The 16,831-nt window shown below is 34.3% G+C and overlaps 3 protein-coding genes across 10 annotated transcripts; all 3 read right to left on the bottom strand.

Moving 5' to 3' along the window:
- Positions 1–2,669: 2,669 nt before the first annotated feature.
- LOC114255200 (peritrophin-1) lies at positions 2,670–7,034 on the bottom strand. The gene is made up of 3 exons (XM_028193275.2): positions 6,650–7,034; positions 5,326–5,573; positions 2,670–2,821 (listed from the first exon to the last, which is right to left on the bottom strand). The coding sequence occupies exons 2-3, from the start codon at positions 5,566–5,568 to the stop codon at positions 2,762–2,764; spliced, it is 303 nt and encodes a 100-aa protein (XP_028049076.1). The 5' UTR covers positions 5,569–5,573; positions 6,650–7,034; the 3' UTR covers positions 2,670–2,761.
- A 73-nt stretch (positions 7,035–7,107) lies between these two features.
- Positions 7,108–16,764, bottom strand: LOC105829378. Of its 6 annotated transcripts, XM_028193257.2 has the most exons (13): positions 16,598–16,764; positions 12,532–12,540; positions 12,297–12,420; positions 11,588–11,734; positions 10,828–11,006; positions 10,255–10,461; positions 9,892–10,113; positions 9,548–9,740; positions 9,047–9,257; positions 8,415–8,721; positions 8,192–8,337; positions 7,715–7,931; positions 7,108–7,588 (listed from the first exon to the last, which is right to left on the bottom strand). In XM_028193257.2, exons 1-13 carry the CDS (start codon positions 16,625–16,627, stop codon positions 7,373–7,375), a joined length of 2,208 nt encoding a protein of 735 aa, XP_028049058.2. In that variant the 5' UTR covers positions 16,628–16,764; the 3' UTR covers positions 7,108–7,372. The 6 variants fall into 6 exon arrangements, with proteins under 6 accessions (XP_028049058.2, XP_036148035.1, XP_036148036.1 ...); XM_036292142.1 differs by lacking the exon at positions 8,192–8,337 and having other exon boundaries at positions 8,548–8,721; XM_036292143.1 differs by lacking the exon at positions 8,192–8,337 and having other exon boundaries at positions 8,623–8,721.
- On the bottom strand, positions 12,856–15,728 carry LOC114255199. 3 transcript variants are annotated; one of them, XR_004964651.1, is made up of 4 exons: positions 15,342–15,728; positions 13,827–14,981; positions 13,661–13,745; positions 12,856–13,385 (listed from the first exon to the last, which is right to left on the bottom strand). XR_004964651.1 is itself a non-coding variant. In XM_036292146.1 (3 exons), exons 1-3 carry the CDS (start codon positions 13,875–13,877, stop codon positions 13,267–13,269), a joined length of 255 nt encoding a protein of 84 aa, XP_036148039.1. In that variant the 5' UTR covers positions 13,878–15,728; the 3' UTR covers positions 12,856–13,266. The 3 variants fall into 3 exon arrangements, 1 of the variants encoding a protein (XP_036148039.1); XR_004964652.1 differs by having other exon boundaries at positions 15,490–15,728; XM_036292146.1 differs by having other exon boundaries at positions 13,827–15,728.
- Positions 16,765–16,831: the final 67 nt, after the last annotated feature.

Raw genomic sequence — 16,831 nt, 5'->3', positions numbered from 1 at the left:
GGGCACTCTGCCTGTGATATTGATTCGACCCCCGTGACGTCACGGCGCGGCGCCGCGCGGGAGGGAGGGGGTGCGCAGCACCCCTTCGCGCGTCGCCCCACCAACCCCCGAAAACCACCCCGCTCGTTCCTCGCGACTCCGCGCGTCTCTCGCCGCCGTGCACCCCCGTCCCGTCCCGTTCTCCCCGCGGACTCGACGCCCCCGCCGGGGGCGAAGCGGGGGGCGTGGACTACCGGCTTTGGCCGGCCGAGTCTGCGCCCCCGACTGCGTCGCGACAGAGATCGCGTCCGGACCGGTTCTCTCTTTCTCCTCACTTCCGTTTCTCTCCTCTCGCACCCCTTTCGCACTATTCGCGAACGAATGAGCGGAAATTCAAGAGGGGGAAAGGGGAGGGGGAGGAAAGCCAGGAGACGTTGAAGCCGCTCAGGAGATGAGAAGAACCGGCGCTAATGCGACTACGAGAGTGCGTTATTTCCTGATGAATGTCGCGTGCGCCGATCGATTTGCTTTTTCCTCGGCGAAGAAACAGTTTGCGCGTCCAATTAACGATTTCCCTTCATGGCACACATGTTCCAGAATCATTCGACCATAAGATCATTCCAGAAAAAAAGTGCATCAAGAGAGAGAACAAAAATTATCATTAAAGTCACTTGATAATTAAACATAAATTTGCTCTCGAGTAATAAAAACTTTGTTTGTCAGAAACTTTAATAACTTAATGGAGTTAAAATACAAATGTCAGGTACTTTCCATGCTTGATAGCCGTAATATTAGAAGTAACATTGGTTTATTTTTGCTGCACAAGCGCGAGTAACTTAATTAGCTCCTGAAGGTTAATTAAGTTATTTGCGCTTGCTTTTTTACATTAGCAGTTCAATAATGTCTTGCCGTTAAAAACCGAAAGTTGTAGGATGATCTATTGCAAAGTAAGCGTAAGAATTATATATCGTAAACAAATAACCGTAAAGATTCTCTTTTATAAATAATAAAATATCCCTTAGGTATATGTACGTATGTAAAGATCGTACGCTTAATGTTCTTCATTCCTTTTCTCAAGCAATGACAAAAAGAGAAATGGGAAAGATAAAGGAAGAAGTTAATTCCTCAGTATAGACGTCTTTCATCAAGATCTCATAAATTTTAATCGACATAAGATCGGTTTGTTCTTGTCTCAAAGTTATCAGTTGTAAATTGTAGACCTGACGTTTGCAGTAACATTCTAGATTCTCCAGATATGCGTGGGCGGAAATTCGCGGGGGCGACAGGTGGGGATGGATGGCAAAGGTGAGAGTGGAGAACACATCGATAGGGAAGAGAGGCGCACGACCTGGCGAATCGATCAGCCCGAAAAGCTTATATTTATCATTCTGATCACTATCGTTTAATCAAGTGGGCGAAAGCTAACGCTACAAGACGACCGGCTATTATTTTTAGAGGAAAAAAAATTCCGAAAGCGACGTCTCATTGCAGCGGAGGGTGGAGATCGGATTTTCAACTAAATGAAATATTCAAAGAATGCCAGGTCAGGTGTGTCGAATTATGAAATAACGTCGGGGTGGAATGAATATTATATTGGCACTTAATTATTGCTCCGTAACGAAGATGAATCCTTCCTCGCGAAGCGAATTTAACTGCAAAATAATGCAAATTTGTACATAAATTCACATTTACTGCGCGAATGGTAGTCTAATTAAAATTACGAATAAAGAGTCTAATTAAAATTATGGATAAAGAGTTTACGAATTTGGCGCATTTAGTTTTCCAGTTCTATAAAGTTACGTTCTGTCAATGCAATGAGTGATGAAATATTACAAGCATACAATTGCCACAACGAAACATAGACTCGCAGCACAATAATCAACAGAATTCTAGGTTGTTATTGTTCATCATATCTCTCTCTTAAAACGAAGTATTGTAATCCCTTTAAAACGAAATATCTTGATTTTTGTTATTTCATTATATCATCTTCCCTCTTGTTGCGATGTAACGCAATTTGATGAAAGCTCAGCACAACCGACCGTACACTATCTCGCGTACAAATATTATCATTCGCGTAGATTATGAAATCAATTTAAGGGATGTACTCCTAGAGAATAATTCATAAAACTTCAAAATCATGTCAATATACCGCTCAACGTGAGTGGCAAGAATAAGTGCGCAAGTATCACAGCATTAAAAATGCTGACGTCAAAACTGCGGACATCGAGAAGCAAGGAAAACTTATTAATGGCTGAGTAACGGTCGCGTTTGTTATAGGTCAACATAGAGCGCAAGGAAATATGGTCGATCTCCTGAGTTGGGACACTGCAACGAATGCAAACAATTACAAGAATAATTTAGGTATATCGAAGATTAGGATATACCAAAGATTGTAATAATATTTTCTGATTCTCTCCCTCTCTCTCTCTCTCTCTCTCTCTCTCTCTCTCTCTCTCTCTCGAATTTTGCATATCGTTTAACCTATTCCTGCCAACTTGTAAATTACATTTGCTATTTTCCCATCACTTCTTATTATACTTTATGTTTTAACAGATTTACAACTTTGACTACATGTTGTTTAATTTACTTTGTATATAAATTGCGTTTACATGTAATCCAAATTTATTATATTGCATTCCACGCACAAAGACATAAAGTATTATTTTATTTTCACAAACAATAAATGATTTGCACTTGTAATTATTAAAATTAGAATACTTAGAAAATCTTAAAATATTTTCCCAAATTTCGGAAGAAAGCCGTAGATAATCTGGATAGATGTTCAACCTTGCCAACAAGGTACACAGTTCGCGTTTTGTCGAGTGTCACACATGCCGGTATTCTGAAACAAGATGTTAAATATAAGCGAGAAGATCATTCTTATATTACCTCATAAAAAATTAAAATTAAAGGTATAAAGAAAAAAAAACATCCTATGCGATAGAGTGACAGAAATTTCCGCTGTCCAAGATTAGCATCTCTCGCGACATCGCGGAATTAAATTTCCATTAGTTCCTACCATTCCTCCCTGTGTTTTTTTTTCTTCAAAGGACTGCTTTCGTGCTTTCGCAAGCGTGACGCGATATCGCGGAGCGATCGTTACGCACGCAAAGAAGGGCGACGGATTAAAAACGACAACCGGTCGAGTGAGTTCAGGCGACCCCGCTCGTCACGAAGTCAAGCACCGACGTCCTCGGAGAACCGGTGAATTGAAATTCGCCCGGCCACGTGTCAGGTGAAGCACCCGGGGACGACAATATGCACGTGCGTCCGTAACTGGATACGACGAAACGGGGGAGGATTCCATCGTTGGGTTATCGTAGGGTGATACGAGGCCGCGACTTCTACACGTGACGCATTTGTAGATCACCAACACATCGGTGTCGTGTTTCGGAGTAAGATCCATTTCTCTCTTTCATCCCGTGTACTTTTATTATAATATAACGCTGCATGCGCAGAGTACTTGTGAATTTTGCCTAATCTGTTACCAGAACTATTCCAATTTAAAGGTATTCTAAGTAAAATAAACTTTTTTTGATAATTTGATGAGGATGTAAACTCTACTTCTGGCTTTAATTACTGCTTAATGAGATGGAAAGGATGATTGATGATACTTGACGTAGCATTGATAATTAATTTTTTACACTTACAGAATAAGAGAAAATTAATTTTAATAGAAATTTAGTATAAAGATATCTTAGAAATTTTTATAAGTCAAATGATTTAAATATAATAATTAATTCTGTCATAATTTATGTTTGAGAACAATAGGATTTCTCGAAAATGGTATTTTTATCAATCTTCTAATAAAGGAAACAAATATAAGTGTTTATTATTAGAGACTTATTCTTCTACAGTACATGTTAATATTTTTAGCATGCAATAATAATAAATCGACGAGGCGAGACAAATTTACCGTGTTTTATTTAAAATTAACAAAGACTATAATTAAATTTTATTAGTAGCCATATATGTATATATATATATATATATATATATATATATATATATATGTTCAAATTGAATTAATTAAGAATTTATTAAAGATGTTTTCAAAATAATTCTAGAAGTTATTTTAAAAAATTTTATCATAAATAATTTCGTACGATTTCTAAAGAAATATTTATTAACATTAAAATTTTTTTTTTAATATTAGAAATAGACCAGATAACCTATTTTTCGTTTATTTAATATTGTTGTTTATAAATCTGGTTTTAATTAAAATCTTTGTTCTAAACCACGGCAATTGAATTAGAAATAAACCAGATGACCTGAGTATTTTTCGTTTATTTAATATTGTTATTCATAAATCTGGTTTTAATTAAAATCTTTGTTCTGCACTACGGCAATAGAAGTTAACATTTGTTCAATTTGTCTAATTAATTTATTAATGTTATGTGCTAAAAAGTACCGACAAATTCATGAATTGCAAAATGACTAGTGTTAATAAACATTTATATTCAATTCTATGTATTAGAAAATTTATAAAATTCATTTAGGTTTCTATTTATCGTCTATGCTATATACACTATAAAATATCTCTCCCGCAATCCCGAATCATTAATTTCTTATAACGACGAAAAGATAATATGAAATTTTTTTATAGATTGCAGCTTCAATCAATGTAACAATGTGTAAATGTCGATATGTCGTTACAAGAAATGATCCTAAAATGCGGGATATTATGATGTATGTAGACCTATACACGGGAACAAGGAATTAATGAGACATCGCGTCACGAGAGACCGACGAAGATGAATGAAATCGTCCCCGTCTCTCGTGCGAGGCTACTCCTCATAGGTGGCCGATCGATGCAGCGGGCGGGTTTTTTCGCGTGATGTGCAACACTCCGGACAACAACAATCCGTGAAACATCATGCGAACCGCCATATCGCCAAGTGTATATCAAGAGATGTAATTTTAACTGAAACTGAACTGAGACGTAAGAAGTATTGTCCAATGAGAATTTCGGCCCAAGTGAGATTGCAAGGCTCTCGCAGGATTACAATTTCGCTATCTGCCTTGCTTGACACATTGAAAAATTAGACGATTAAAAATTAACAGCGGACTCACAATGCTATCTCTCGCTCTGTACGAGTTACTCTCGGAATCGAGAATGACTTCTGCGTTTTAAAGCGACAGCTCAAAGTCGGAGCGTATCCTGAAATTGTATTTCTAACGCAAAAATATAATATTTTTGTTTTATTATATAGACAAGAAATTTTAACAATTTGTTGCACGTAAAAAAGTTTGAATAAAATTACCTTGTGTCTGTATATTTATTGTAACACGAAATTTTCAGTCTTTAATTTTGAATCAAGCCTCAGATAAATTTAAATGTCTTACCTTGTTGAAGATCATATCATCTGGACATGCCACTGTGCGAGGGCCGGACTCCTCGCAGACGATGTATTGCAGGCAGTCCAAGGGATAAGGTAAAGTGATCGGCGAGTCACCTTTGATTTTCGTGGCCGGACACTTGGGGGTTTGACACTGAGGCGACAGGAATTCCTCCGAGACTCCAGCCAGTGCAGGTGGTCCAGCAACGGCGGAAGCGACGATCAGGCAAAGCAGCATCACGGATCTCATCGTTTCTTTATCACATAAAAGACCAAGTATTTTAGTAATGTAAGGAGTATTTTGACGATGCAACGAAAGTCAAGAGATCTTTTTTTTTGCAAGTAGCGAGTGCTAACAACGACACATATTTTCTCTTGGCATTTTAATCCATTGTAAGGAGCATACGAGAACGTGACTTTCTATCTGCCTAAATTATTCTCCGCCAGCGAGTGGTACGTGCTGGCAAAGCTAATGTATGTGCTTCGGCAATTCCTATGATCTAAAAATGTAGCCGCTCCTATTTCCTCAGAATGGACGTCGCAACCGATACTTTGAATGCAAGCGCGCTGTTTTGACATTTACCTAAAGTCTCACTGATTTCACGGTACGTCCCGCGCGTATTTTCCCGCACGGTACGTGTATTTTAAACTCAATAAACTCTAGTTCCACAATTAATAACTTATGTAATACAGAAACTTGATATAATAAAATAATAATATTATAAAATCATTATTAAATTAAAACTTACAACTTGAATAAAATAAAGACCTAAATTAAACATTTTTTATTTTAACTTTTATCTTATTCATCACATTAGCTAAAAATAATTGGAAAAATTATTGTGACAAATGAAAGACAATTATTAAGTACACATAATAAAATAAATTTAAAAATCTAAAAATTTCTTATATCAAAATTGTAACGGTGGCGCCATCCATTAGCGAGTGAGGAAGCAATTCAATATTAGAATAGTGTAAGCCGGTATTCATGATCGACTCTTCAATTATCTTCAAATTAAAAATTGATTCCCATATAGACCGAAAAGTTATATATTTTATTTTAAAAATCATCTTTCTTCCCTTACTCATATTTAGAAAATAAATAGAAAAATAAAAGATAGATACTTTGTCATTTTTTTCAAATTTTTTCTTTATTTTAAAATAAAATGGCGTCCGACGCGACAGACTTATAATTACAGTCCAAAGTAGTAAAAATAACGATATAATCAAAGAGTTAATTTATAATAAACCATTTTGTAATAAGAAAAATATAAGATAAGCTGATTGTTAATAAATTGATACAATTATGACAAAGAAAAAAATCTCCTTACCTTATGTTCGATGTAACAGCAAGTCGTCAGAAATAAAAATCACCGCGATCCACACGATGTTCTTCCTTCTTATACCTTCTCAATCTAAGAAGCAAGTTTTAAATTCCGAATAAATTTATACGAAGATCAAAGTTTGATGCACAGACGTTAGTGAACGAAAGAAGTTCTCCTTCTGAAAAGAACTGGTCCAACAAGTTTAATTATTCATATAGGCAAACATGCTCTCACAATATCATCTCATCTATATTTTGTCCGGTCTACAGTTTTAAACTAGCCAGTCTAAGCATATATAATATACGAAAAAAAAACTTGCAGATGCAGTTTTAAAACATTGTATAGAAGGTGTCTTTTTTATACTACATCTATTATCTGAAGTGTAAACTTAATATTTATGAAAAAGTTCACGTTACGTCATTGTGCAGCTAATTAAAATTCTAGCTAATGAAATAATCAAGAAGTTTTTTTAAAAAGACATTTGATTTATTCGAAGATATATTTTTTCACAGCACCTCAAAAATACGTACGAATAATAAAGTTGATGTATAAAAAGTACCTCGAAAATTAGACAACTTGTTTCCCTCTACGTGACACATAAATACTCAAAGAATGTGCAGCTTAAAACGTCGCATTCACTTAAATTATTTAACGGTAATATACACTATGAGATATAACAGCAAAGTATTCTCTCAGCTTCTAAACTTGCAACCGGGTCAATCGCCTCTTCTAAAAGGGCATGACCTTTTTGTTCTCTTGTAACAGGTGCAAAGCACGCAGGAAGGCTCGATAGTTGAACTCCAAGCGGCCACTTCTCTCGATGGAGAAGCACTTGTGTACGGCGTCTAATTCTCTGTTATTGACAAGCTCCAGCATTCGTCTAACCGACAATGTTCTAATCAAGTGTCCTTTGCAAACCGTACCGGTGTTCTCCTTATCGTAGTCCTAAAAAAACAATTAACAACGATCAAGTTGCTGCTCCTCTTTTTTCATGAGAAAGAGAAGAATAAATGATTGTTCGTCTTCACATTGATTCGTATCGTTGCAACATTATAATTTATCGCAACTCACTTTGAAGATCTCCTCCAGATTCGGACTTCGCACTTGGCACAATTTATCCATCGCTATTCCCACCTTTTGTCGTTCGTCGAAATTCAGGAAAGTTCTGTCACTCGCCTCGGAGGGCACATGTTGTAAGGGGACTACAAGTGGAAATTTTTCCAAGCCCGCCGTCGCAACAGCTTCTTCCACAACTGCCGCAAATTTTGTGTACTCAATAAAGTCGGGTCTTCAGAAAAAAACACGATAATCACGATTAGAACGCCAAGTTAAAGAAATATATTTACTTAACGATAGTCACGATTTTACAAAATCCATTTTTATAATAAAAAAAAAAACAAATAATAAACAGTTTTAAAAGTAAAAGTTGCCTGAGATTTTGATGGATAAAGACTTTTTTCTTTTTAGTCCTATTCCTATTTTTACATCTATTCCTGTCTACTAATTTTAACGGAATTATTATTTTCAATATTATAATATCTCCTTTACTTTAGAGACGCCTGAAACACTTTCGTAATCGTATCTACTTCCGCCGTTGTCAAACCGCAACGAAGCTGATCTAAACCCCTAATGAAATCAATCCTTGTAATGATAAGATGATTTTGTCTGTCGAATTGGCTTAGAAATTCGAGAACCTGCGCGCAAAAAGTGTGAGGAATTAGTTCTGTGACTCAATCCAATTTTTTCCTTTCAGTCTACTGTAAATCTATACTTTGATTCTCTCGCGCACGACTTTAGCCTTAATTTTAGCCAAAATCAAAACGATGTTAGTCTCCTCCTCGCGAGGCTCACACGACGGTTTCTCGGCATTGAGCTGCTTCTTTTCCTCCAACATGCGTACGTACAAAGGTTCTACAATCGGTTCGGGTTCCAACTCTTGCAGGAATTGAATGTAGTTAAAGCCTAGATCGTCATTGTACCTTTGTTCCAAAGCGAACGCTTCCTCCGGTGATAAGAGTATAGTCGCCGTGATAAGAACTTGTCTCAATTGAGCTCGCGTCACGTGACCGCAATTATGTCTGCGAAAATATAATTGTAATTCAATTGTTAGTTATATTTAAAAAATTATTAATATCATTGCAGCAGCGTATTGTGTATTATTGAAATATTTTGCAGTATATTTTATTCAAATAAACGGCAGCTTTTCATCGGAAAACTATTAACCAATTAACACAGTAATTTTTCAAATATTTTTAATTTAAAGCATTACTATTTTCCAAAAATATATATGAAAGCATCAAATAAATTATTACGTGCTAAATGGTTAATTTAGATAGAATATGTAAAAATCCTTTGTTTGAATTTTTCTTGTCAAACTATTAATGATTATTTAAATATATATACTTGTCGTAGTCCTTGAAAAATTGCTTCAAGAGAATTCTTCTCTCCTCAACTCGCCTCCTTACCCTCTGTAAGATATCTTCACAGAGATCTCTCACACTCTTTGGCTGGCATTGCCAGTTCAATGTGCCTATACGAGGTAGCTCGGCGATTTCTTGAGGCGGTGATTCCACTTTTAAATTTGGCGATTTGTCAAGTTTTTTCACGGTGAAAACTAAATAAAGATACTCATTAAAATGATAGTAATGTAAAAATGATAGCTCAAATAAGAAAAATGCCATCTTTTAAAAGTATTGCATTCTCAGTATGTTTCACAGTTAAATCATGTAATTTTCAGTCTTCTCTTTATATAATAATTCACAGATATTGTTATAAAGAGGATGAATTTCAGACGAGTGTTTTGTCTCTTCAAAATAAAAATTTCTATAGTTTAAACAAAACGAAGAATTGTTACCAGGATATATTTATATCATTGATAACTTTATATTTGTTATAATATTGCACCCTGATCTATATCATCCTGAAACGTGCGCCAACACACGCGATCGGGATCATCCGGATCCTTGTAGAGTGCGATCAAGGCATCGACTTCCGGTTCGAGCAGCCAAAGATGGCCCAAGGATGATATCTGCAACGCGTCTAGCGCTCTTTGAAATTGCTGCACGGTCACTCGACCGGAGTTCAGATATTCAAAACCCTATATGCCCCAAATCGCTCAGTTGTTAATCAATGTATTAAATCATTAAAAGTCGTTATCACGACCGTACAAAGAAGACGCGATAACGACGAATCCGACAAATCGCGGCATACATGGTAACGCTAATTAAACATAATTAAATCGCGACAACCTTGAAGAATTCGTGAACCCGTATCCGGCGCTCGAGAATGTGTCTCTGGATACGTTTCACGACTTCCGGCGTAGGCATTGTCTTCCTCGTGGGCTCCGTCACCGGATGGAACACCGTTTGCTTACCGAACACTTGGCTGGGCGTGATCTTGCCGATTTCCGGTCGTGGGACTTTCGGCAGCTCGGCCGTAATTATTCGACCGGGAAATTGTTCGGGCAACTCCTGCGAAATGGAACAAAGAAAGTAAAATCTAGCATATGTTCCAAACAGCATATGTTACTTTCTTCAGTTCCCTAAATATATGTAATATGAAGATTATAAAAAAAAAAATGAAAGAAGGAAATCCTCCGAGAATAACAGTACTCCGCCGAAATCCACCATGCCATGTTCGTCTAAATAACGTTGAACCTCATCGACTGCCTTCAGAAACGCCACGTAATTAACAGTGTAAGCATCTTTAGCAAATCTCTTCACGAGCAGGCGAAACTCTTCGGCACCAAGAACAATGCCCAGAAATTTTAATATCCGACCGAAATGGGCGAGAGTAACCGTGCCGACATTCTTCGCGATCTACGAATCATATCTTAGAATGAGTCAAAAACTATTAAATTTCCCTATCATTTTTATTAAACCAATAAATTTCTTTTAATTACTTTCGTCTACTTTTAATATATTAAACAGAAATAATTATTGCTAAACATAGAAAGCATCTTAATAATGCAAAAACAGAATCGATGGTACTTTTTTTAACATAACGTTTTACGAGAGAGAACTTAAAATACTAAAAATTAATATTAGCGAATACGTAATGTACCACGGGTTAGTATAATTATTATGCTTATCAAGAACATATTACTTTGTACAATCAAAAAATTAAAGAATTAAATTACAAGGGTGGGATAACGTTGCAAATCGATTCAAGCATGCCGAACGTACCAACTCGTAATCTTGAAAGTATGGCCGAAGAACAATCTTTCTTTTGCTCACTAACACGGCAATCTGAGTGATTATTAAATTCAATTTTCGTGTTTCTATGCCGCTCAGAGCATTTACATGCAACAGATCCTCCCATTCCAAACCGGTTACGAGACTCTTGTTTTTTCCAAAATCAGGAACTACGAGAAATTTCATGGAAATTATATTGTGAATCTACATATCCCATTTTATCGATTCAATCGATGAATCTAGATTAAGCGCGTATCACAAACAAGTTTTGATTAACAATACGTATACAAGGTAAAATAAATTTAAAAAATAAAAGGATATTGTATATCAAAAACAAAAGAAAGAAAAACAAAGAAAATAAAACACAAAATCCTGAATGCATTTTTTAGAAATTAATTAAATGTTTTATTCGTTATGTAGTATCACGATAAATTAAAACAAAAGTTAATTTTTTATTAAACTTTTAATTTGCTTTTTCCAAAGTAAAATATTTGTTAAAGAAATGCACTTTTTTCTCGCCAAGTATATAATTTGTAACGTTAATTATCCAAATTTAATCATAATGTTAAATAAATTTAATTTTAATCTTAATGTTAATCAACCTCAGAAACTTGCTGAAGCAAATGATTCAATGTTTTGCTTTTATCGGAAGATAAGATTTTGACATACGAGTATGATGTATAAGCTAAGAAAACAATAATTATTGAGAATTATCTAAAAATACGTTTTACATAAAAATAATCGTTCATACCGCTGTCGTGAATAACTTCGCAAAATTGCGAGTAAAGAATCCGACCGTCCTGAATTCGAAAATAATCCGTCAGATCGCAAATCTCTTTATCCGATAAGCCAATTATGCTTTTTAGTGGTCCAGCCAAAATGGAGATAAATTTGGGTTCTGCAGATTTAATGATCTATTTACGTACACACGTATTTCAAGCAGTGCATCAAAAAGTAATTTTAGATACATTTAATAACAAGAATTATTCAGACATCAAATTTAAAACAAATTTTAAATTTTACTAACAAATTATTAGTATTCTACTAAATCAAGTTGTGCATCGTGAAGTTAAGTCATGTATCCAAATTTAAAGAAATTGAAATTATTTTAAATAAATATCTTATATTTAATCTATTTAAATAAATATCTTATATTTAAATTCATTTCTTCAAATCACAAGATATATTGCATTTACATCCTCAATTGCTTGTATCATAACAGATCACTTTATTTAAACGTAAAAAAATCCGGTGATTTGAAATATTTGATTAATACAAAGAACGATAATTTACAAAAAAGTTGAACCAATAAGAATCTGAATAAAAGTAATTGCACATATTATCTCAACGATTTTCTATTATATATCAAACGTATAAAAATAATCGCTCCCACCCGACAACTAACTTTAGAAGAGCCAGAAACGATCGTTCGTCTCAATGTCAATGTTTGATATTTATACCTGATATTAAACAACGTTTGTCAGGATCTAGGGGTTTGTAGTACTCCCAGAGATCGAGTCCGACGCGAAACACGGCGGCTCGTATCTTATTGCAAGTGCGCCAGACATCGTGCAGCTTCAGAACCTAAAATCGCCCATTCTGTCAGAGTGCTCGGGACGGACGTGTACTCAGGGGCAAATCCCATTTGCGTATTTCCTGTCACCGGAAAACGGCGAAAAAAGCATCCTCTTTTACCTTCTGTTCCTGCGGCATATTTATACATATTCCAATTCCGCAGAGCTCACGAGAATTTTACGCGACGCTAAGATCGATAGCGGAAATTCAATTCAATATCGAGACAAAAATCAATCGCGACAAAGCAATGTGCATAACGCAGTAACGCTTGAGAGAAAGATACTATACGTATCTCGAATCTTTCCTGGACAAACAATAAGATATTTATCATTTGTTATTTGATTTATATAGTTTGTATATTTATATTAAATTTATATTACAAACTCTTGTTCTTTTTTAAGCATTATCTTATAGTGATGGAATTAAAGGAATCAATAATCGATATATAAAGAACGCTGTTACAAGTATATTATTCTTGTGTATATAGAATTTCGAAAGCATAACATAATTACATTTCGTACATAACTACAAATGTAAAATATATAATTTATATATTTAATTAATCAATATTTTTAGAATCATTACACTACGTCCAACAAGTAATCGGTCTTCAGATGATTGTTACGCTTACAATTTTGACTGTGGTAAGATAAAAGCATTTCTAATGTAATATAGAGTGTCGTGAATTTGCATAGATGGCATTACTCGTTAACGCCAGTGCTACGTTACAGAAAGAAAGACGCGTTTTGCTAGAGTCGGTAAATTCCTATTGTTCTCGCATGTCATCAGTATTTGTAGCACCTCTATATTGTGCGTCCCAATTTTGAGAAACTAAAATTCAGTCGCTGATTTCAGTCAATTTAAATACTTAGTATTGAAGAAGGGAAATCTGCTTGACTTAATGTAGCACATGGGTGCATTATTAAGACGAATGTTAATCAGCCATATGCAGATGAGAATATTGTAACAAGAGCCTGAAAACACAGATGGTAAACATGAGACAATATTTAATATTTTCATTATATATATAAAATTAACATTCATACTAGATTACTCTTAAAAAGTTATCTTTGTAAATTAGAGATATATAAAGTTCTTGTAAATTGGATAATTCCTTGTGCAAGCCATCATTGAAGACTGATATCAAACATAAAAAGTTTAGAATATCATAATAAACTTTAGAATATCAAGAAATAATCACATTTAAGATTTATTTAATAATTGTTATTGCAAATCTAATTTTACTTACCAAAAGATTCTATTTTATACACCGAACCTTTGTTAAGATGTAATATACCTATTATATCCTTCTTTGCCACCTCTGTATTTTGAGTCTGAAAACAATATCCTTTTATTTAACATATCAATGTGATATTATAGAATTATCAGTACAATAAGATTGATAATAATATAACCTTAGAATACTGTTTTATTCTGCTTTCATTCAGCAGAATTATTTTCACCATTTAGCATAGTTAAATTGAGACAAATCTTAGTATCTCCCTTTCTATCAGATATTTGTTTCTGTTTCATTTTTTTAACTATATTCCTTAAACATCTTTGATCCTTTTCTAATTTGACAAGTTTTTGATAAAGCAATTGAATGTGAGGCCTTTTTTGTATAATTCTCAGAATATTAGGTCTTTTTCTTATTTTCTGTTGTTGGTGATGTAACATTTTTATTCTCTCTTCAATTTTTTCTTGTTTTTGAAACAATATTTCTATTTTCTCTTCTTTTTGATGGTGCAACATTTCCATTGTTTTTATTTGTTGATCATGCAACATTATCATGTTTTTTATCTGCTGATAGTGTAATGTTTCCATTTTTTTTATTTGTTGATCATGTAACATTTTTAATTTGTTTTGAATTTCTTCTTGTTTCTGAAACATTTCTATTCTCTTTTCTTGTTGATTATACATCATTCCTATTTTTTCTACTTGTAGTGTTTCTATTTTCTTTTGACTTTCTTCTTGTTTTAGAGTCAACATTTCCATTCTCTCTTCTTGTTGATGATACAACATTTCCATTCTCTCTTCTTGTTGATTATGCAACATTTCCATTCTTTCTTCTTGTTGGTGCAATATTTCAATTTTTTTAATATGTTGATCATGTAACATTTCTATTCTGCTTAAAATGTCTTCTTGTTTCTCAGATAACATTTCTGTTCTCTTTTCTTGTTGACAATGAGATATTTCTATGCCCTCTACTTGTTGATCATGTGTTTTTAATCTCTCTTCTTGCTGATGGTACAATATTTCTATTTTCTCTTGATTATGAATTTGTGAATTTATTTCTTCTGAGTACTCTAATTCCATACTTGGGACAGCAGTACTTATTAATTTACGAACTCTTGGACAGCAAGAATAATCATTGTCACGAAAATGTTTATAACAAACTCGTAACTGATTTATTACTTCTTTATTCTTATCATCAATTTTTAAAATTTGTAACCATTGTTTGCGGCGTTCTTTATTTTTAGGAATCACATGTGATGGAGCTATTTTGCCCGATTTGCATCCTTGTACACAACATGCTCTGCCCATTTTTTAAATTTTAAAATATAACTTTTCTAAGTTTTTAAAGCAAAAAAAAAAAAATACATTTATGGAAATATGTTTCAGACAAACTTGCATGAAATTATTTTATATAAAAATAAGTATCAATTACTGCAAAAACTATTGCGGTTCTTAAATATATCAGCCAGCACTTATTAAAAAACTGTAAGTATTGTTGTTAAGTTTATTCTTTTTATTCTAAAGTGATAAAAGTTGATCGTTTATGCCTGCATTTTAGTTCCGAAATCAGTTGCAAAGAACAAAATACTGAATAAGGTAAATGTTTTAACAGTATAAAGTTAATTAATTTCTTTCCTCCATTTATTGAATTAATATTAAAAATATAGTAAATATACCAAAATATACAAATATACCAATTTATACGCCGTATCAGAAAATATACTGCTTTGATCGCCAATGCAGACTACAAGTCTTCAAATGTGATGTTACCCCTTTTCAATGATTCGCACGAATTTCAATGATAAACTGTGTGACGAACTACGTACTACGCTGACTACGCACCGGCTTGGCCACGTTGATTACGTCCTTAGTATTGTTGCCATATTTTATCACATTGAATTCACAGCCATATTGAATTTTAGTTCTTCAAAATCGGAGCGCACAGCATAGAGGCGCTGTAAACACTAGCTATGCGAGAACAATAGGAGTTTCCGACACTGCGTTTGCTTTCATTTGTTATACAACAAAAAATTGTCATGTCATTAAGCTCCGTTTTGCAGGATGTTCCTGCAATCTATATCCTATGACAAGATTTGTTTTTTTTTTTTTTTTTTTTTGGAATTCTAGAAATTATTTCATCGATTTTTAAAATAAAGACAAACATGCGTGGGACGTTAAAGAAAAATTCTAGAGAAATTGATTTGATATTGACAATTGTCCCATTGGCCGATGGTCGAGAACAGTATTTTTCAGCGATTTCATTCGGTATCTCTCGCTCCGTTAGTTGCGTCGCATGACCGAAATTTTTGATGCGTATGCTGCTAAATCCGTCTCCACTCTTCTTTCCCTTCCTTCAGTCTCTCTGTACCCCTTCCTACTGATGACGTGTTCTCTAACCATCGATCCAAATATAATCAGGAACGTAAGAGGCAGACTCTATTCAGTCATTTATTATAGCATTTTTTTTTTAGTTTTGTCGACTTATCAGGGTACAGATAAAACTTTCATTTAAAAATTCTTTTCTTACAATACAATCTATTTATAGATATCGCTAATTGTAAATCACTTTCATGAGATACAAACTTCGTTTAAAAAAATTGTATTAATTTTAGATGTTAAAGGAATCTTAGAAAACAGATTTCTTTTCTTTAAATTATATTAGATTTTACATTTTTAAGAAAAGTTTACTACTTTACTTAAAAGATGGAATAAATTGAGATGAATGACTAGAACAACAAAAATTATAAAAATTGAATGAACAAATCAGTCTTTAATGATCCTAGCTATGATCGCCCGATATTCATCACGTGCCACGTTTACAACAAACAACAACAAAGTCTGTATGACAGCCGAAATAAGAATACGAATAAAATTCCCGAAATAAGAGTACGAATGAAATGAAACATGGGAATAATGACATTCTCGTTATACATTCACAAATGAAACTCACTCGGCGAGTGTTCAATGGCATCACTCGCATTCTCAGTTGTTCCAATTGAGGAATCCAATTCGCGTTTGCCACTTGAAAATATCATCTTACATCCAGTTGTGCGGCATTTGCAACGAGGCTATTGCGTTCCTACGTTGAAGGCGAGGCTCGCGGACGACGGTAACCTCACGCGATCGATCGCGTGCACCGGGCACTACGGGCTACGTCGAACGGGCCTGAGCGACGCCACACGAT

Source organism: Monomorium pharaonis, chromosome 9 (genome assembly GCF_013373865.1).
Source record: "Monomorium pharaonis isolate MP-MQ-018 chromosome 9, ASM1337386v2, whole genome shotgun sequence".
Lineage (NCBI taxonomy): Eukaryota > Metazoa > Arthropoda > Insecta > Hymenoptera > Formicidae > Monomorium > Monomorium pharaonis.
Note: the sequence above shows the minus strand (reverse complement) of the source record. Positions and strands in the feature narration are given on the sequence as shown.